Below are 20,843 nucleotides of genomic sequence, written 5' to 3'. Positions count from 1 at the left end.
AGCTAGTTTTTTGTATTTTTTAGTAGAGACGGGGTTTCACCATGTTAGCCAGGATGGTCTCGATCTCCTGACCTCGTGATCCGCCTGTCTCGGCCTCCCAAAGTGCTGGGATTACAGGCTTGAGCCACCGTGCCCGGCCTCCCTACTGATTTGTAGTTGGGTTATTTCTACCTTTTCACTATCCAAAATGTAATGAGCCAGGCATTGTGGTTCACAACCTGTAATCCCAGTAGTTTAGGAGGCTGAGGAGGAAGGATTGCTTGAACCCAGGAATTTGAAACCAGTCTGGGCAACATAGTGAGATTTTTTCTCTACAGAAATAAAAAAGTTAGCCAGGCGTGGTGGTGCACACCTGTAATCAGAGCTTCTCTGGGGGCTGAAGTGGGAGGATCGCATGAACCCCCAATTTCAAGACCAGCCGGGCATCGTGGCAAGACCCCATCTTTACCAAAAATAGAAAGCTGGGTGTGGTGGTGCATGCCTGTAGTCTCAGCTTGGGAGTTTGAGGCTGCAGTGAGCCATGATTGTGCCACTGCACTCCAGCCTGGGCAACAGAGCAAGACCCTGTCTCAAAAAATATATATATATTATAACAGACATTCTTGTGTACATGTCCCAGAACTTCTTCTAACTGAAAACTTAGATATCTACAACTTTGTAATATATTGGTACAAACAACTTGTACTAATATTCTTTTTCATGCAGCCCTAGTGTTATGATGGTGTTCTATATTTTCTTCTAAAGATTTTTTTTCACATATAATTTTACCTGTAATTCATTTTTGTAGATAGAGCAAGGTAGAGATCGGTCAATTGTCCTATTTATTAAATATTTGTCTTTTCTCCACTGATATGCAGTGTCACGTTTGTCATGTCACGTTTGTCATGTCAGCTTGAAATACAGGATGGGGTTTCTTTTTTTTGTCTATATTATAATAATTTTTAAATTTGTGTGTGTCAGTATGTGTGTGTGGTCAGGGAGGGAAGGAGGGGCAGAGAGCAGAGAGCATTTCAGTGTTCTTCAAAATCATTCTGGCTATTCTTGGCCCTTTCCCCCAACATATAGTTTAATTTCGGCTCAATAATTTTATGAAAACCATTTTGGCATTTTGATGGGAATTGGATTGACTGTATAGTATGACCTATTCAAGGACAGGTAGGTTCTTTACAATATTAAGTCACCTAATTACGAATGTGTATTTCTCCACTTATTTAGGTTTCTTTAATGTGTTTTGATACATTTTTATACTTTTCTATATAAAGAGCATTCACATCTTTTGTTTTATTCTAGTTGTCTTTTTTCTTGTGTGTGCTGGTGTAAATGTTTCAGAACTGCTCCTGTCAAGATCTTCCTGCTGCCAAATCCTAGGGGTCAGTTCTCATTCCTCATTGTCCTGATGTATCCACACTTGTTACAGTTGATCTCGCCCTTCTTTTTAATGATTAAAAATGTGCCATTGTGAAACGTATCATACATACAAGATGTTTAAAACAGCTATACAGTTTAAAAGTAATGTATAACAAATACCTGAGTGCCCAGCTGATTTTTATCTTTTGTTGGTCTGATTTTCCATCTTTTTGTCTTATTGCTCTAATTTAATTTCATTAATGTTTCTTCTTACCCTTGTAGGGAGTTTTCATTTTATGCCCTCATGTTTTAAATTTTCAGAAGTTTTTTCTCTGAGTATTGTTCTTATTTCAACATGCAGTATATTGTTGTATGCTTCTTGAGGATGGAGAATTTGAAAGTTGCTTGAGAGCTCTGTACATGGGAACGTCTCATTGACAGCAAGCCTCTTTGATGAATGATATGGCGGGGGCAATTCTTGGGACTATTTCCCTTTTGGAGGGCTACTCAGATCCCCCAAAAGACTCATCCAATATTTTGCCTAAAGAGAACCTGATACTATCTGGATTTGCAAAATGGGGGAAGAAGTATGGAGTTCTCAATAGTCAGTGTAAAATTTCATTTAATAACTTTTTTCCACTAATCTTTTATCAGTGTAGTACCCTTGCTTTTAATATTTCCTGCTGTTCTGCAGTCCAGAGACCCTCTGTTTTACTCTGTCCCAAGTGTGAATGTACAGTGGGAGATGGGCATTGCCTACCTGCATAAGGTTGGGGAAAGGATATAAAATTCTAACTGCTTCTTTTAAAAAGAATTCTGTATAAAAAAAATACGTTGTATTATGTATGTTTAAGCTGTGCAACATGATATTATGAGATATACAAATGGCTTACAATTTTTTGACTTTACGTGAATAGGAAAATGATTTACATTCAGTAGAAACCATCGCTCAAATTTTGAATTTTGATATTTTTCTGTATTAGCAATATGCGGTACAGAACTCTCTTGTGATGCTGGGTGGAAGCAGTGAGCTGCAGCTCCTAGTCAGCCCACGATCACCAGAGTAAACAGCTGATGCTGGAGATACTCAACACTTTATAAAACAGGCTTTGTGTGCCCAATTGTAGGCTAGTGTAAGTATTCTGAGCGTGTTTAAGGTAGCTGGGCTTAGCCATGATGTTCGGTAGGTTAGGTGTATTAAATGCGTTTTGACTCAGGACAATTTCAACCTACAATGGGTTTATTCAAAAGTGACACCATCTTAGGTTGAGGGGCATCTGTCTATAGTAAAATGGTTACTACAGTGAAATAAATTAATGTATTTATCAACTCACATAGTTACCCACGCCCGCTCCATGAGCAGCTGTAATCTATTCACTTACCAAAAATCCTGAGTACAATACACTATGATGAACTATATTCTGACTGCTTCTAAACAGACTTTTAGTCAATCCTGCTTTTAGTCCTACCTTCAGTGCCACTCTGAAAGGTATCTGGTACTGCTGATTACTCAGCATTTTGGAGTTCTGTGATGTAAATTGGTTTACTTCTGGGCTTTCCAGCTGTCTAAGGTTCTATCTTCTTGGGTCAGCTAAGTCAAATACTACTCGTCCATCAACTTTATACCTTCCAAATTTTGGTGGCTGTGGACTTTTCTGGGTTTTTTTTTGATCCTTGTGAGTTTAGGCTCTTCTCTTTTCTGTCCTTCCCGTTGCCTCTATAGTTTCAGAATTACAATATGGTATTAAAACTCTATGAATATTACTTAAAATATGATTATTTACTGGTCCTGACTTAAAATTTTTTTTAAATGTGGTCATTGAAAGCCATTTAAGATCTTTTTGTGAATCTTTTTTGTCCTTAGGATAATCCCACTGGGTATATGCAATCAAATTATTGAGTATCAAAGTTACTTGAGGCCGGGTTCAGTGGCTCATGTCTGTAATCTCAGCACTTTGGAAGGCTGAGGTGGGCAGATCACTTGAGGTCAGGAGTTCGAGACCAGCCTAGCCAACATGGGGAAACCCCGTCTCTACTAAAAATACAAAAATTAGCTGGGTGTGGTGGCACACACCTGTAATCCCAGCTACTTAGGAGACTGAGGCAGGAGAATTGCTTGAACCTTGGAGGCGGAGGTTGCAGTGAGCCGAGATCATGCTCCTGTCTGTCTCAAAAATACATAAATTTAAAAAAAAAAGTTACTTGAAATAATTTCCCTCTCGTGATTAAGCTATCAGGTTGCTACATGATTAGATTCTTTTACTTTTGATTTTTAGGGATTTTATTTTCTTTTGATTTAATTTCGTTTGAAAATTATGTATGGTTTCAAACTCAAAGCTATGAAAGAAAATACACTTAGTGAAGTCTAGCTTCTATCCCTGCCTCATCTCCCTGTTTTCTGAATTCTCCTATAGGCAAGTATTCATTGTCTTTAAATAAAAATGGACTTCCCCTTCGCCCTGCTACTCTTTGTCCCCTTACCCTGATTTATTTTCCTTTATAAAGGTTATTGCTACCTGACATTATTGTGTGTTTTTTTTTTTTTTTTTTGAGAATGGGGTCTTGCTGTGTTGCCCAGGCAGGTCTCAAACTCCTGGGCTCAAGCTGTTCTCCCGCCCCTGCCTCTCTAAATGATGGGATTCCAGGCATGAACTACCACATCTGGCCTTCTATGACATGTTGTTCAACAACCCATGCAAGGCCTGAGAGAGTGTTATGCAGGAGGATGGGGTAATCCGACATTTTATTGAACTAGACTCTGTTTTATGGTCAGTTCTTCTATTATGTTATATACATGTTCTTTGCAAAATTTTGCAATAAACTTATGTCAAAATGGTATTAAGGGCACAACTCTCAGAACCTTTGTCATTGACACAGAAAATGGAACCTGATAAAAACAGTAGCACAGTTTTTGCATGTTTAATGGTGAAGAAGTATGTAAACACTGCAATAAATATGACATTTTATTTTGAAGAAGACCTCAAATTTGCTTATAGAAGTGGACATCCAAAGAGTTGCAGCCTATGTCTTCAGCTAGGTGTAGTTTTCTGAGGTCATCTATTATTTCTTATAGATGAAATCATAACATAAGCCAATGGTAATTTTGCATTGTGCATGAAAGCCTAATAATCATGTTGGAACAAATTTGTGTTTTTTTAAGCAGATGGTATAACAGGAACTGATTGTACTTTTTTCTCCTTTAGATGATATGCCAATGGGGACTGCTGGCAGGCGTGCTTCAAATGAGTTCTTGGTGTGTGGAGGGTATGTATATTTACATTGTCTTATTAAAATATTTTTCATATTTTATTTTTGTGGGTAAAGTTATAGAACTTAGTGTTCTTGATTTAAGGTTTATTTTGTTTTACAGTCCATTATTTCTTCTTTTTTTTTTTTGAGACGGAGTCTGGCTCTGTTGCCCGGACTGGAATGCAGTAGTGCGATTTCAGCTCACTGCAAGCCCCGCCTCCGGGTTCACACTATTCTCCTGCCTCAGCCTCCCGAGTAGCTGGGACTGTAGGCACCTGCCACCACGCCCGGCTTATTTTTTGTGTTTTTAATAGAGACAGGGTTTCACTGTGTTAGCCAGGATGGTCTCGATCTCCTGACCTCATGATCCACCCGCCTCAGCCTCCCAAAGTGTTGGGATTACAGGCGTGAGCCACCACACCCAGCCTCATTATGTCTTTTCTTGAAATTTTATTTAGTTATTTTTTCTTTGAGTTGGAGTCTTGCTCTGTGGCCCAGACTGGAGTGCATTGGTGGGATATTGGCTCACTACAACCTCCGCCTCCTGGGTTCAAGCAATTCTCCTGTCTCAGCCTCCTGAGTAGCTGGGATTACAGGCATGTGCCACCACGCCCTGCTAATTTTTTTTTTTTTTTTTTGAGACGGAGTCTCGTCCTGTCATCCAGGCTGGAGTGCAGTGGCGGGATCTCGGCTCACTGAAACCTCTACCTCCCGGGTTAAAGTGATTCTTCTGCTTCAGCCTCCTGAGTAGATGGAATTACAGGTATGCACCACTGTGCCCGGCTAATTTTTCGTATCTTTAATAGAGATGGGGTTTCACCATGTTGGCCAGGCTGGTCTGACACTCCTGACCTTAGGTAATCCGCCCGCCTCAGCCTCCCAAAGTGCTGGGATTACAGGTGTGAACCACTGCGCCCGGCCTGAAATTTTAATTGTGATTAAAAAACACATAAAATCTACTATTTCAGCCATTTTCATGTTTATAGTTCATTAGTGTTAAATATGTTCATATTGTTATGCAACTAATTTCTAGGACTTTTTCGTTTTGCAAATATGAAACTCTGTACTCATTAAACATTACCTCCCCATTTTCCCTACCCCTCAAGGCCCTGATAATAACCACATTCTGCTCTCTGTTTCTATGAATTTGACTACTTTAGATACCTCATGTAAGCGAAACCATATAGCATTTGTCTTTTTTGTGACTTGGCTTATTTCACTTAGCATAATGACTGTAAGGTTCATTCATGTTGTGGCATATGACAGGCCTCTTCCCTTTTTATAGCCGAATTATATTCCATGGTGTGTATATGCTGCATTTTGTCTGTCCATTCATCCATTGATGAACATTTGGGTTGCTTCAACCTCTTTGCTATTGTGCATGCTGTTATGAACATGAGTGTGTAAATATCTCCTTAAGATCCTGCTTTCAGTACCTTTGGATATGTACCGAGAAGTGAGATTGCTGGCTCATATGGTAATTTTGTGTTTAATTTTTTAAGGAATTGGCTAAATTTTCCATAGCGGTTGTGCCATTTTACAATCCCACCAACAGTGCACAGGGGTTCCCGTTTCTCCACATTCTCACCAGTATTTGTTATTTTCTATTTTTTTGATAGTAGCCATCCTAATTAATGAGCGTGAGGTGATACCTCATTGTGATTTTGATTTGCACTTCTCTAATGATTAGTGATGTTGATTGAGCATCTTTTCTTATATGTCTTAGCCATTTGTATGTCATCTTTGGAGAAATGTCCAGTCAAGATCTTTGCTTATTTTTAAATTGAGTTATTTGGGTTTTTGTTGTTGGGTTTTAAGAGTTCTCTCTATATTTTGGATGTTAGCGTCTTGTCAGGTATGATTTGCAAATATTTATTTCCATTCTGTTGGTTGTGTTTTGACTCTTTGTGTCCTTTGATACATGAAAGTTTTTTTAAGTTTGAGGAGGTCATATTTGTCTATTTTTTGTTTTGTTGCCTGTGCTTTTGGCATCATATTCAAGAAATCATTGCCTACTCTTAATGTCATTAAGTTTTCCCTCTATGTTTTCTTCTAGGAGCTTTATAGTTTTGGGTATAATGTTCAGGCCTTTAATCCCCTTAGAGTTAATTTTTGTATATGGTGTTTGATAAGATTCCAGCTTTACTCTTTTGCATGTGGATATCCAGTTTTCCCAGCACTATTTGCTGAAGAGATTGTCCCTGTCCCATTGTGTGGTCTTAGCATTCTTGTCTGAGATCATTTCACTGTATATGCAAGAGTATCTTTTTTTTTTTTGAGATGGAGTTTCGCTCTTGCTCACTCAGGCTGGAGTGCAGTGGTGCGATTTTGGCTCACTGCAGCCTCCGCCTCCCAGGTTCAAGCAAGTCTCCTGCGTCAGCCTCCAGGGTAGCTGGGATTACAGGTGCCTGCCACCACGCCTGGCTAATTTTTTGTATTTTTAGTAGAGACGGCGTTTCGCCATGTTGGTCAGGCCTGTCTCGAACTCCTGACCTCGTGATCCACCTGCCTCAGCCTCCCAAACTTTAAACAATTTGATGTACTCTAAGGCACCCCTTGAGTAGCACCAGTACCTTGGGGTCCCTCAGTGCACAGTTTGGGAACCATGGGGATAAGCAAATCTTGTACAAACTTGTTTCTTTCCTTTCTTTGAGGATATGGGAATTTAAATACGGGAATTGTATATTGCCAGATTTTCACTTCTTTTGATTTGCTGCCTTTTTTTCTTCTTGAGTCATCTTTGGCTCCTTTTTGGCTTCTCTTCCTATAGTCTAATTCTTGAACTTTCCTTTGCCAGTGATTATGCATTTTTCTCTAAAGCAGCACTTCCTAGTAACAGTGCCTCCATTAGCTACATGGCAGTTTTCAGTACACGTAGGGAATATCTATTCCTTGCGCATCCAGACAAAAAATAGGCACAGGCATGGGAATTAGGATATCAGAATTCTGAAAACTGGTTGTTGCCAGACATTGATGGAGGCCAGCTGTGTACACAGCCCATGGTGCATTAGAGTGTACCATCTGAGTGGATTTCTAACTTTCTGATTGCTTCCCTTTACATGAAGTAACTCCTTTCTCATTGGAACCTTGCCAGCTGTGTGCCTGTGTGCCAGACGAGGCTCTTTTCTGATGCTGCTTTGGCCTCTGGGTAATGAGCAGGTTATCTCCACTTGGCTCCCCATCGCTTACACAGCCTCATGAGTGTGAGCTCACAGCTGTGGCTTAGCATTAGTCTGCTAGATTGTGTTTCACAGAAGCTCTTATATGCATAGATCCTTCCTTCTTCTCTCCCTGTGTCCCTTGATATGTTACTTCCAGCTGAACCCTTGCTTTCCTGATTACTTGTCAGCCTTTCAGGGTTTACTCATGGAGTCTTCTGAAACAAAGACGCAACTAGGGATCTCCTGATGTGAAGATTGTGAATTTGAGGAAGTTATCATGCTATCACCTAGTGTTTATTTGTCCTTTTGCATTTGTGCTTTCCTCTCAGCACAAGTAGAATAACATGTGATTGTGCTACCGTGTGTCCAGGCTGCCTCATCTTTCAAGTATTTCATATGGGTCCAGGATGACGTTTCACACAGAGAATGTTGTGAATTGCAGGCCCTAGTGGAGGTGAGGAAGATGTGCTGGAGACTCAGGACATACATAGACTTTCCATCTCCTTACCTTGGACTCAGGGAGTTGAGTGATGGTTAAATATTGGTGTTAATACTAAGTTGTACAGGAAAATGGCTGCAGTTGTCTTAACTAGCTGGAGGTCTGGAATTTGTCCAGGGAAGACTTTCTAAACTCTGAGCAAGTCTGCTCGCAGGTCCTGTCCAGAGACTATCTGAGATAACATTTGCAGAACGTGGTCCATGGTTGTTCATGTCCTCATGCTGGTGGTGGGAGGAACCAGAGGTGTTAGAGAAGCCAGCTGAGATTACCTGAGAGAGGTGCTTAGAATTATGAGGTTGCTAAGTTTACTTCTTTGGGTACCTTTATTTAGCTTCTTCCCTTTGGAGATTAACCAGTACAGGAAAAATTTTAGAGCTTGGTAATGTGTATTTAAAAAAAAAATTCCCTGATGTGCTTCAGCAGGGAATGAATGCTTCAAAAACACTGTTTACTTACTAAATTGAAACAATAGAAAAATGGCATTTGTTCATTCACATTCTGATATTTGATGGCTGTGTTGTTATTCTGTTGTTAAGGAACTTGGGTTGTCAGACCTGTGAGTGCACTGGCTTGCAGACATCAGAGCTGATTAGTGAAGTACTGTTAAGCTGTTTTAGTGGTAGTAGAGGGTTTGTGTTTTGGGGCTTTTGTTTGTTTTTAGGGTGTAGATAAACTGAAGAATCAGATGTATAGCTATTAAAAAATTCATTATTGTATTTAAAGATACTAAATGGAAATACCTAAATCAAAATGTGTAGAGAGAGCTCATAGAAACACACTAAATGGTGTATCATTAGGAATTCCACTTGGCTGTAAACCACAGGGTCCTAACTGTAGTGTGGTTGAACGCTAAAGGTTTTCTCACATGAAAAAAAGTCATGATAAGTAGTTGTTTCCTTGGTTTCTGTGGCTCAAGGAAGTTATATGTCTTCAGGTCTTTTGCCCTTTTTTTTGTGGTTCAAAGGTACGTGCTGAAGCTCCAGCAAGTATGCTCACATTTTGAGCAGGAAGAATGAGTAGAAGACTTCTGTTTATATATCAGTGACCAAGAAAGACATATGGCTATCCTTGGCTGCAAGGGAGTCTGGGATATGCTACAATTAATTGGGCATATTATTGCTACTAATAAAATTTAAGTTATTTTTTAGTAAGACATAAAAGCTGAATGGATATTGGGAAAGCAGCTAACATCTCCACTACAGAAGTATTTTGTATTTCTTTTTACTTTGAAATAAGTCATCTCTCTTAGGGCCCAGTGTTATCTCTGATATGTTTTAGGATATATTGTAAAGTGAATTGAAAGTGATATGAGAACATTCTATTTCTGAATTTATGAAAAGTGAGGAAAGAGGCTATTAAAGAAACCAAAGACTGACACTACAAAATGTGGACGTTAGATGAGTTGCATGCTTTGAGAATTTGCACAATGTGTTCTCCTTCTTCATAAAGTCAGAGCTCTTTGGGAATGCTTACAGCATTCATGACTTTTGCAAACATTCCAGTCATCTTTGCTGTTGAACTTCCTGTTCTTTTCCCCGGCATATTTTCCTAGATATTTTTTCTCTCACATAGTAATGAATAGCAGAATGTGAGTGGATGAGACAGTTTTGCTGACCTGTGGACTTTTCCTGTTGTTGTAAAGGAACTTTTTTCCAGGTTGTTGTAATTCTTATTCCTCAATATGCATATGAATGCCAGGAGTTTTTTAGATAATAAATGTGAGTTTTTTGGCTTTATATATTTTTTAACAAGATCATTTCTTATTAAGGTAGTGGAGTGACCATTTGGCTCTTTCTAGAATTTTCTCTAAATATAACTAATGGGTCAAATGAAAGAAAAACAGTCCTACCACTGTTTCTTTCCTTTTTCAATAAATTGTGATTGCAGGCAGTGTCAGCCTACCGTGTCACCTCACAGTGAAACAGCACCAATTCCAGTACCTACTCAAATAAGGAATTATCAGCGCATAGAGCAGAATCTTACATCTACTGCCAGCTCAGGCACAAATGTACATGGTTCTCCAAGGTAAGTTTGTAGCTTTTTTCTTGCTTAATTCTTTTTCTTCTCCTTTAAAAAAAATTTTTATTGTTATTGGAAGACTGTTACTTTCCATGGCATAGTTAGTCTCTTACATGTGTGTATACTGGAAATGCACAAAATTGAATAAAAAAGTTTTATAATTGATAATTTAAATGATATTTAAGTTTAACTTGATAATATAGTATATGTATATATTTATATATTTTATTTATATATGTTAAGTATACATGTGTATAGATACATATACTTATAAAGTATAATTAGTTTTAAGAATTGAGGAAGAACTTATTAAAAAAATGAAATCCCACCAGTTGTAGCAGATTATTTACATATTATTTACTTTTTCCCCGATCCTGAGACCTTACTAAGATCATATTAAAGGAATGACAAAGGTACAAGTCCACACAAACACATGAAATAAGAATAGATTATTCTTTTTTTTTTTTCTTTTTCTTTTCTTTTTTTTTGTGCTTTAGAGATGGGGTCTCACTACGTTGACCAGGCTGGTCTTGAACTCATGGCCTCAAGCGATCCTCCCATCTCAGCCTCCCAAAGCGCTGGGATTACAGGTGTGAGCCACCACGCCTGGCCAAGCATAGATTATTCTTATTCTATTCAGTGAGAGAGAGAGTGCAGTAAATTTCTGGAAAACAGAAGGGGATAGAAGAATGGTACTTGATTTAGCATGGCAGACGTAAGTATGCATATAATCAGGGATTCTGACATAACGAGAATCACTGTGACCCACAGTATCCTCAGAGAGACCTAAATCTCAGAGAACTCGATAGAGTGGAGGGAGGAAATAGCACTTTGACTTCTGGTAACTAATTCTACATATATGTATAGTCATGGACATACTCTACATATACAGGCCTCTCCTGTGTATGAAATTGCATTTACACAAAGTTGTTAACTGTTACGATACCAAAGGATGAAAAATAAGCCAAGTGGCCACCAGTAATGAACTAATTTATTATGATCCATCTCTGATAATGGAATATTACACACCTTCCATTCCACAAAGAGTGAAGGAGCTCCCTCTGTGCCAAAGTGGAAAGATTTCCAAGTTATATTATAAAATGAAAAAAGTAAAGTGATTGACAGTATATTATGCAGTGGTTCTCAAAGCTTAGTCTGTAGATCCCTTCAGAGGGTCAATGAGATCAAAACTATTTTCATAATACAAATTAGGACATTATTTGCTTTTTTCATTGCATTGATACATGCACTGATAGTACAAAAAGCAAAGATGGATAAAGCTATTGGAACCTTTGCCTGAGTCAGGGTGGTGATACCCAAACAGTACAGTACTATTAGTCTTTGTATTCTTCTCCACCACACACTTGCGGTACAAAGGAACGTCCTTAATGAGGCAGTAAAAATTAATATATTTCTTTGAAAATCTCAATCCTTGAGTAGGATGTACACATAAAGCACTTTTGCCACATATTAGAGTAGTTATCTTAGGAAAAGCACTGGTATGATTGTTCTAGTTCCAAGTTGAACTAGCTGCTTTGTCATAGAGTACCCTTTTTACTTTTTTTTTTTTTTTTTTTTTTTTTTTTGATTTTTTATGTTAAACCCATGCAAATATTCCACTGGTGCCAGCTTTTCTGGCTTTGCGATCTCGGCTCACTGCAAGCTCCGCCTCCCGGGTTCCTGCCATTCTCCTGCCTCAGCCTCCCAAGTAGCTGGGACTACAGGCGCCCGCCACCTCGCCCGGCTAGTTTTTTGTATTTTTTAGTAGAGATGGGGTTTCATCGTGTTAGCCAGGATGGTCTCGATCTCCTGACCTCATGATCCACCCGTCTCGGCCTCCCAAAGTGCTGGGATTACAGGCTTGAGCCACCACGCCCGGCCCCTTTTTACTTTAAAAAATGGCTGACAAACGATGGTTATGGGTATCAAGCAGCCATTTTGTCAAAAATGGTAAGTCCACTTTGAAGAAAACAAGTGATGATAAATGTCAATGATAAAACTTGAGCTTTTAAAAAGCAAAAATTAGAATGTTGGAAAAATTCAGTGGTCAATACAAGTTTGACAGCTTCTGTTATACCTTGACAGGTGTTTCTTTTAAAATTGAGGGTGATATTTTGTTATGAATATTACTTTTTGATATTGTTTAATGTATCAACATTGGAATATCTGCATAACTCAGTGAACCAATGTTTTCCAAATTACTAAATGGTTAAAAAAAATCATGCACAGGTAAAAGTTTCATTCAAAGTGCAAGATTCTTTGCAAAAGAATAGAGTCTCGCATAATGGAGTATGAGTTCATTAATCTGGTTTCAGATCCACATTGCAGTCAACCTTTTAGCAACAACCACTTGCTGAATTTTGGTGTAGTATCATAGAAGCATGTCACAGTTAACCTGAAAAGGCTACCAAAATATTCCTTTCTTTCACAGTTACACATCTGTGGAAGGCTGGATCCTCCTCATATACTTTACTCAAAATAACGTGTCTTACAACAGATTGAATGCAGAAGCAATTGTGAGAATCCAAATGTCTTCTGTGAGCCATTAGAAATTTATAAAAATGTATAAAATAATGCCATGCCTCTCACTAATTTATTTTGTTTTGGAAAATATGCTTTTTTTCCATAATCTTATATTACATGGAATAAGCTTATTAATGAGTTAATAATTCTTAAAATTTCTCAGCTTCATTTCGAATATAGTAAATATCAATAGATACAAGTTACATAAACAGAACTCTCTGAGGTCTTCAGTAATTTTTAAGAGTATAAAGAGGACCTAAGACCAAAAAGATTCCAAATGGTTGGTATGTAACATACCACCTTTGGTGTTAAAACATGGTGAAAATAAGAGTATATATTTAGTTTTTTTTGTGTATGCATTAAGGAACTCTGAAAGAATACACTAGAAACTAAGAATCATGGTAACCTTTTGAATAGAATTGGGGAAGTGTTGGGTATTAGGCAAATAGAATAGAAAAATGAGAAGGAGACCTCACTCTTTTTATGCATCTTGTAATTGTTCCATGTGACTACATTACATATTTCTGAAAACTACTCCATGGCATATTGTTAGGAAGTTTCACAAAATGCAGGAATAAAGAGAGAGTTCTAGAACCTTTTATAAAAGGAATAATTTACTTTTCAGATCTGCAGTGGTGCGAAGGTCCAACACCAGCCCCATGGGCTTCCTCCGGCTGGGATCATGCTCCCCGGTGCCAGCAGACACAGCACAGACAGTTGGACGAAGGCTCTCCACTGGGTCTTCTAGGCCTTACTCACCTTCCCCTTTGGGTAAGGAGAGTTTAAAAACAGTTGTTTTCAACCTTTTTTTCACTGTAATAAATCTGACGTTACACATTCTCTTTAGGAACTTTGGCTCATGATGGCAGTGATTCTCAGCTGATTGGAGGCCATACCCCATCCTTCCATCTTTACCCCAATCCCAACTCCCTCTTTTCTTTTTTTTCTTTTTCTTTTTCTTTCTTTATTTGAGACAAGGTCTCACTCTGTTGCCCAGGCTGGAGTGCAGGGGCATGATCTCGGCTCACTGCAGCCTCCGCCTCCTGGGTCCAAAGGAGCTTTCCACCTCAGCCTCCCAAGTAGCTGGAATTACAGGCGCATGCCACCACACCTAGCTAATTTTTTTTATTTTTTTGTTTTTATAGAGGCAAAGTTTCATTATGTTACCCAGGCTGGTCTCGAACTCCTGGGCTCAAGCAATCCACTTGCCTTGGCCTTCCAAAGTGCGGGGGTTATAGGTGTGAGCCACCGCATCTGGCCCCAATTCTTTTTGAGAATCTCTGTATAAATGTGTTAGGATCTCTACTGGAAATACAATAATATAAATGTAACTTATGTATAAAAAGTGTCTCCTTTGGGATTGGGCTCTGAATGCAAAGTCAGAAACCCTAGGTTGAAGTGCATAAAATGCCTTTTCTACTTACCACTCATACTTATAAGGATTACTGTATAGCAGCTCTGGGTCACAATTACCAGAAACCTTCCAGTTCCGGTAGGCATGTGGTGGCAGCTTCGTTACAGATCTTCCCACTTCTCCTGGTACTGTAATAAGGAGAATGCCAATACAAACAACACCAGCAACAACAAAAACCCTCCCAAAAGGAGAAACAAACCGTATACCGTATCTTCAGTGAAACCAAGAGACAGAAATAAAAGCTCAAACTCCAGAAATATGTGTAAGAGAGCCAAAGCCACTGAGACTACAGCAGCTGTATGAGAGGCAGCATTAAGGTGGTGGGAAGAACAGGTGGTGCACACAGGGCCCAGGGGTGGCAGATCTCAAAACTGCAAAAAAATACTTCCAGGGGAGGGCCCCACCTTCAGTCAGAACTGCTGAAGTAAGACCAAGATGGAACAGGAAGAAATCTGAAGAGACAGAAAGAAGGGCTTTCCTCAGGAGCCCTATTTAAAACAAGACAAAACACACAATGATAGTGTTGAAAAAGGAAAAAAGTTTAAATTGCCACATTACCTGTTGCAATGGTTTCAAAGCTGTTTTTAGATGAAAAATCTTTGAATAAAATTTTGGCCCTTTCTCACTCCTGCAGCAGCCCCTGAGGTACTTCAGGGTCTCCAAAGACAAGGTCCAGATCTCATTCTTGCACACAAGAATAAAGCCCTTCCCTAAGGATCTGATCTCTGCCCGCTGCCTGATCCCTTGGAATGAGCCCTCTTGATGTAGACATATGTTTCTCATCTGCTTAAACTCCCCTGAAGCCTTCCCTAACTCTCTCTATGTTAGTTTTAGTTCTCAGAGAAATGGATGCATAGAACATGCTATATACAAGAGAGTGACTTGGGGAAACTCCTGTGAAGAATGAAGGGGAGGAGCAGGAGGAAGCAGGGAGGGCCCTCAGACCAAACATAGGTCCAACACCTGGAAAAGGAGGGCAGGAAGGAGGAAGAGCTGGCCAGGAAGAGTCTCAGACTGTGATGTAGGTCTAAGAAGGTTTCAGCCAGACTGAAGGAGTAGCCCCAAGCACTGGATTGTCTTGTTAGAGGAATTCCCTGACCTGCTTCAACAAGCCTGAATTAGTGCCCCACCATATGCAGTCACTGGCTGGGAACAGCTCCTGGGGGAAGCCTAGCCTTGGCACCAGTGTGGTAGATCCAGAGGGACTGCAGCTGGGGCTGTCTGTTAGCCGTGCCCCGCAGCTCCCCAAGCCCGGACACTTTGTACAAACTCTTTGTACTTATCTGTCTTATGGACATACTTGTTAGGAGCATTTGTTTGTTTATGTGGCTTTTCTTCCCCTGATGTTCTTGTTTCAAGGCAGATTATACGATACTTTTTATCTTAGTGTGCAGCGTCCAGCAGATTGGTCCTCCGGTAAATGTTAGTTGAACCAAACCTTTGTTCCTTAAAATTTTCTAACCAGTAATTTACTGTGTAATTTGTGCATGTGTTGCCTGTTGCTGTCTTTTATTGGTTTTGGATATTTTTCTTCCTTTTCCCATCTTTTTTTTTTTTTTTTTTTTGTAGTTGGTACCATTCCTGAGCAATTCAGTCAGTGCTGCTGTGGGCATCCTCAGGGCCATGACTCCAGGAGTAGAAACTCCTCAGGTAGGAGAATGTATTTGGTTTATTAATAATTTGAATTGTATTATAAATGGATTTGAGTTGTGTTTTTCTAGTCTTCTCAAAGAACAGAATTGATATGAATTATCTCCTCTGCCATCCTGATTTTTAGAATCTTGGTCTAATGTGGTTTAACATATCATAAAGCTAATCTAATACCTCCTTTTGAATATGAGATTCCTTAATGAAAGTAAGTCTTAGGAATTAAATAACTTGGCTAAGTTTTGCTTATTTTCACATAGATAATGAAAATTATTTGCGAAGTGAAATTTCATTACTTTAATACTATTGATTAATACCTTTTTTTTTTTTTAAAATTGGAGTCTCGCTCTGTCGCCTAGGCTGGAATGTAGTGGCACGATCTTGGCTCACTGCAACCTCCGCCTCCTGGGTTCAAGCAATTCTTCTACCTCAACCTCCCAAGTAGCTGGGACTACAGGCGAGCGCCACCATGCCCGGCTAACTTTTGTATTTTTAGTAGAGATGGGATTTCACCATATTGGCCAGGCTAGACTCGAACTCCTGACCTTGTGATCCTCCTGCTTTGGCCTCCCAAAGTGTTGGAATTACAGGTGTGAGGCACCGTTTTGGAATGATTAATACTGTTTGGTAAGAGCCATGAGTCAGCATCAGATAAAATAATACAGATTTTTAAAATTATATGTATATGCCTGAAAATATATGTGTGAGTCGCAGCTTTATAAGTTAAATTCTATTGTATGGATATTTGAGGAGTTGACCAGTTAGAGGACTCCTGTGTTACTTAGAAAAGCACTCTTTAACGAAGCTTAAATAACTTTAGTCAGACCATAAGATTTTAACACGAATTTATTTTTATAAAGCGCAGTAAAATTAAATATCAAGTTTGGAATGAGGTGAAGCCAGGAGTGGTCAACAGCAAAGCTTCTGTTGGTTTCTGTTTTTAGAATAATGATGGTTAGGTCACTAAGAATATTTGCATGCTCTTAATATTAATTCTTGATAGTTTGGCTTCTAAGAAACTCCGAAGAGTGTGTAACTGGAGTCAAGGATTAGTGGACCTTGGGTTGGCAACAAGGTTTGTAGGGGGGAAAAGGGGACCTTATCTCCTAGACTCTTGATTTGGTTTCCCCTGAGAGGCAAGGATATCTGCGGGCAAGTGTTCTCTTTGTGAGAATATGGATGCTTTCGGTTTTAAGTGTGTGATTTAATGGACAAAGTACAGAAAATCCACATGCTTGTTATTTTTACACAAAGTAAAATTTGGGAAAGGTCTGTTATCTTATGATCTTCTTTCCTACACATTATATATATTTGTTTATTTTGTTTTTTTTGAATAAGGAGTTATTTTGGGTTAGTTTGAGTTTTCTTTTAGTTGCTGTGTGAGAAAAGAGAATAATTACATAGATTTACCAAGGTATGTATTCATATAGAGTAAAAATCATCCTGTTCAATGTAGGTTTTTGTTGTATTCATTAACTTTAATCACTAACAATATTGCTCTCTTTGGTGCTAATCAGACCTTGCATTAATCTGAGTTATTTACTAGCTACTGATTAAAAACAGCGAGTAACCCATAATCATTAAAATCTGTCTCCTGAGAATATGAACAATGGATTTGTTTTGCAAAGGATGGCAGAAAAATAGTCTCTTGCCAAGTAAATCACTTTTAGAATGTCTTATGAAAAATAAGATATTTATCAGAATTCTCATTTTAAAAACTGTCTTCTTAATTTTTACATTTTTGCACTGCACTTCTTCACTTTGGGTTAACGTTACATTTGTTTTCTTGTTAGGTTCTCCAGTGCCACAAGCTCAGTCACCACAGTCCCTCTTATTGGGTGCTAGACTGCAGAGCGCCCCCACCCTCACTGACATCTATCAGAACAAGCAGAAGCTCAGAAAGCAGCACTCTGACCCTGTGTGCCCAACCCATGCTGGGGCTGGGTACAGCTACTCACCTCAGCCCAGCCGGCCTGGCAGCCTTGGAACTTCTCCCACCAAGCACTTGGGGTCCTCTCCACGGAGTTCTGACTGGTTCTTTAAAACTCCTTTGCCAACAATCATTGGCTCTCCTACTAAGGTGTGTTTATTAAACCCTTTTGTAGGTTAGGAACTAGTATAGTACTTTATGGAAAGGATTCATTATGAGAATAGCTATAATTTATTTATTTCATTTTTTGAGACACAGCCTTGCTTTGTTGCCCAGGCTGGAGTACAGTGGTGCAAGCTCAGTTCACTACAACCTCTGCTTCCCAGGTTCAAACCATTCTGGTACCTCAACCTCCTGAGTAGCTGGGATTACAGGCATGTGCCACCTTGCCCAGCTAATTTTTTTGTATTTTTAGTAGAGATGGGGTTTCACCATGTTGGTCAGTCTGGTCTTGAACTCCTGGTCTCAAGTAATCTGCCTGCCTCAGTCTCCCAAAATGCTGGAAGTACAGGTGTGAGCCACCGCTCCTGGCCAATAATAGTTATAATATAATGAACACTTTCTATGTGCCAGATGCAGTGTAAGTACTTTACTTGCAGAATTCTTTTTGTGTATGATCCCATTTAATCCTGATAAAAGGAAATTGAGGCTTAGAGAGTTTAAATGAACTGTGCAAGGTCACTCAAGCTGTAAATAGAGCTGCCAGTGTTTGAATCTGGGTTTGACTGACGCCAGAGTCCATACTCCTGCCAGGTCTGACCCGCAGACCCTGACGAAGCAGTGGATGAAAAAATGCACTCCAACACATTCAGTGAAGGAGTGGGCTAGGGGACCGGGCCGTTCACAGAAAGAGTTGTAGCTGCCATGGCTCTGACATGCTAGTGCTGCAGGCATTTATTTAGTACAGATTTAATGACAAAGGCCTGGAGTCAACATACTTGTGGGTAATTGCGTGTAGATGATTAAAGGCCAGGTTCCAAGGCCTAAGTAAACTAACTTATCTAGATCAGTCTTTTTTCATCCCCTTGTTACGTAACCTAACCTGTCAGGCACCGGATAAGAGAAGCTGGCTGCCTTCAGCTAAATCCTAGCTTTTGTAAAACCTCTCGGCCTTCCAAGAAGGTTTGTATCTTTCTACAATTTTTCCCACCACCCTGACCAATACTTCTGACTACTGGGTCACACAAACCTTCCATTACTGAATAGTTCATGCATTATATTAACTAGTTTACATATATATATGTCTCTTTAGACCACAGCTCCTTTCAAAATCCCTAAAACGCAAGCATCTTCCAACCTGTTAGCCTTGGTTACTCGTCATGGGCCTGCTGAAGAACAATCCAAAGATGGGAATGAACCACGGGAATGTGCCCATTGCCTCTTAGTGCAAGGAAGTGAGAGGCAGCGGGCTGAGCAGCAGAGCAAGGCAGTGTTTGGCAGGTAAAAGACTGTTTCCATTCTAGCCTTAAACATGAAAACTGTAATAGTAAAACAAATAGATTTCTATTATAAAAGCAGCAAGACTACATTAGTATAGCAGGTGATTTATGCCATATGGTTATTGATATGTACAGCATACATTTAGAATCTCTGAAAACCATAGATGCTTCCTGTAACTGTGTAAGTACATAGTTCTTCCTGAACTTCTTGAATATTCTATTTCTGTCCTTTATTTTTATTATTGAAGTTTATCTCTACCCTGAATTGTTTGGTATCTATTTCTTGTTTCCTCATTCTCTAACTTCCTATTAACCCTTCTAGTTTTAAAAAGTATAGTTTTCCTTTATTAAAAACATCACCATTCTTTTTAGATCTGTCAGTACTGGGAAGTTATCAGATCAACAAGGAAAGACTCCTATAGGTGGACATCAGGGCAGCACAGACAGTTTAAATACAGAACGACCAATGGATATAGGTAAGAAAAATGTAGTTTCTTTTTAGGCAGATAATTTGCTAGCATATGTATTAGTTTCTTACTGCTGTTGTAACAAATCACCACATGCTTGGTGGCATAAAATAACACAAATGTATTATTTTACAGTTCTGGATGTCATACCTATCCTCTCATCTTCCTCCTCAGTAGCCCATTCACAGCAGGAGCTTATTCAGTATCTTGATGAGCAGCAGTCTGTGAGTTATTAATAGAAGGAGTTCTGACAAAGATTTTTTTTTTTGTCAGTAGGATAATACTGGTCGAAGTTGGCCTAAACCTACATGTACTCCTGAGCATTTACTTTACAGTGACTGGATTTTATAAAGACCCATACACCACTGAGACCCCTGAACCTTTTGGAGTTGCTCCAGAGACTGTATGTTCATAACCACCCGTACATATCTAGATTACTTGGCCTGCGTGTCAAAAAACAAAAACAAAATGCAGATTCTAGACTCTTAATTCCGTATTCCAGACTTGCTTGCTTAAACTTTCTGGGGGTTTTTAGGAATCAATATATGTAATACACTCCCAGGTGATTATTGTGGACACTCAAATTTGAGAATCACTATTGTAATCTACTTGTTTTTTTTCCTCTATGATTTTTTAATTTTCCCCACGAGCATCCAAAGGAGGAAATATCTGAGCCAGCATGGTTTCTAACCCAAAGAGAATACTGTAGGATTTAATATTTCACTGTACTGTCTTCTTCCCTTCAGTTTCTAAAGAGAAGTCTGATGTAATTCTTACCCTTGTTCTCTATAGGTGAGGTGTGTTTTTGTCTTTGGCTTCTTTCAGAATTTTCTCTTTGTCTTTGATTCTCTGAAGTTTGAATATGATATGCTTAGATGCAGATTTTTTCATATTCGTTCTGCTTGGTGTTTTCTGTTTCCTAGGTCCGTGGTTTGATTCTGTCATTAGTTTTGGAAGTTTTTCAGCCATTATTACTGCTTTGAATGTTTCTTCTGCTTTTCTCTCTCATTCTTCTGGTATTCCCATTAAGTATATGTTCCACTCTTATAGTTGGCCCATTGGTCTTAAGAGTCTCATGCTCTGCTGACTGAGCTAGCCAGGCACTGGCTCCATTGTTCTTAGTCTGTTCCTTTTTCTTCTTCTTCTTT

At 39.1% G+C, this 20,843-nt stretch overlaps 1 protein-coding gene across 2 annotated transcripts in view; it reads left to right on the top strand.

Annotated features, from left to right (window-relative positions):
• ULK2 (unc-51 like autophagy activating kinase 2) overlaps positions 1 to 20,843 on the top strand; it is a 123,570-nt gene that overhangs the window by 79,455 nt on the left and 23,272 nt on the right. For both annotated transcript variants that reach the window (XM_011998258.1, XM_011998259.1), the window contains exons 13-19: positions 4,551 to 4,611; positions 10,144 to 10,281; positions 13,424 to 13,569; positions 15,782 to 15,862; positions 17,653 to 17,939; positions 19,042 to 19,229; positions 19,601 to 19,704. In XM_011998258.1, the coding sequence (XP_011853648.1) occupies positions 4,551 to 4,611; positions 10,144 to 10,281; positions 13,424 to 13,569; positions 15,782 to 15,862; positions 17,653 to 17,939; positions 19,042 to 19,229; positions 19,601 to 19,704 (1,005 nt within the window). The remainder of the gene's footprint in view (positions 1 to 4,550; positions 4,612 to 10,143; positions 10,282 to 13,423; positions 13,570 to 15,781; positions 15,863 to 17,652; positions 17,940 to 19,041; positions 19,230 to 19,600; positions 19,705 to 20,843) is intronic.

This window comes from Mandrillus leucophaeus, unplaced genomic scaffold (genome assembly GCF_000951045.1).
Source record: "Mandrillus leucophaeus isolate KB7577 unplaced genomic scaffold, Mleu.le_1.0 Scaffold564, whole genome shotgun sequence".
Taxonomy (NCBI): Eukaryota; Metazoa; Chordata; class Mammalia; order Primates; family Cercopithecidae; genus Mandrillus; species Mandrillus leucophaeus.
Note: the sequence above shows the minus strand (reverse complement) of the source record. Positions and strands in the feature narration are given on the sequence as shown.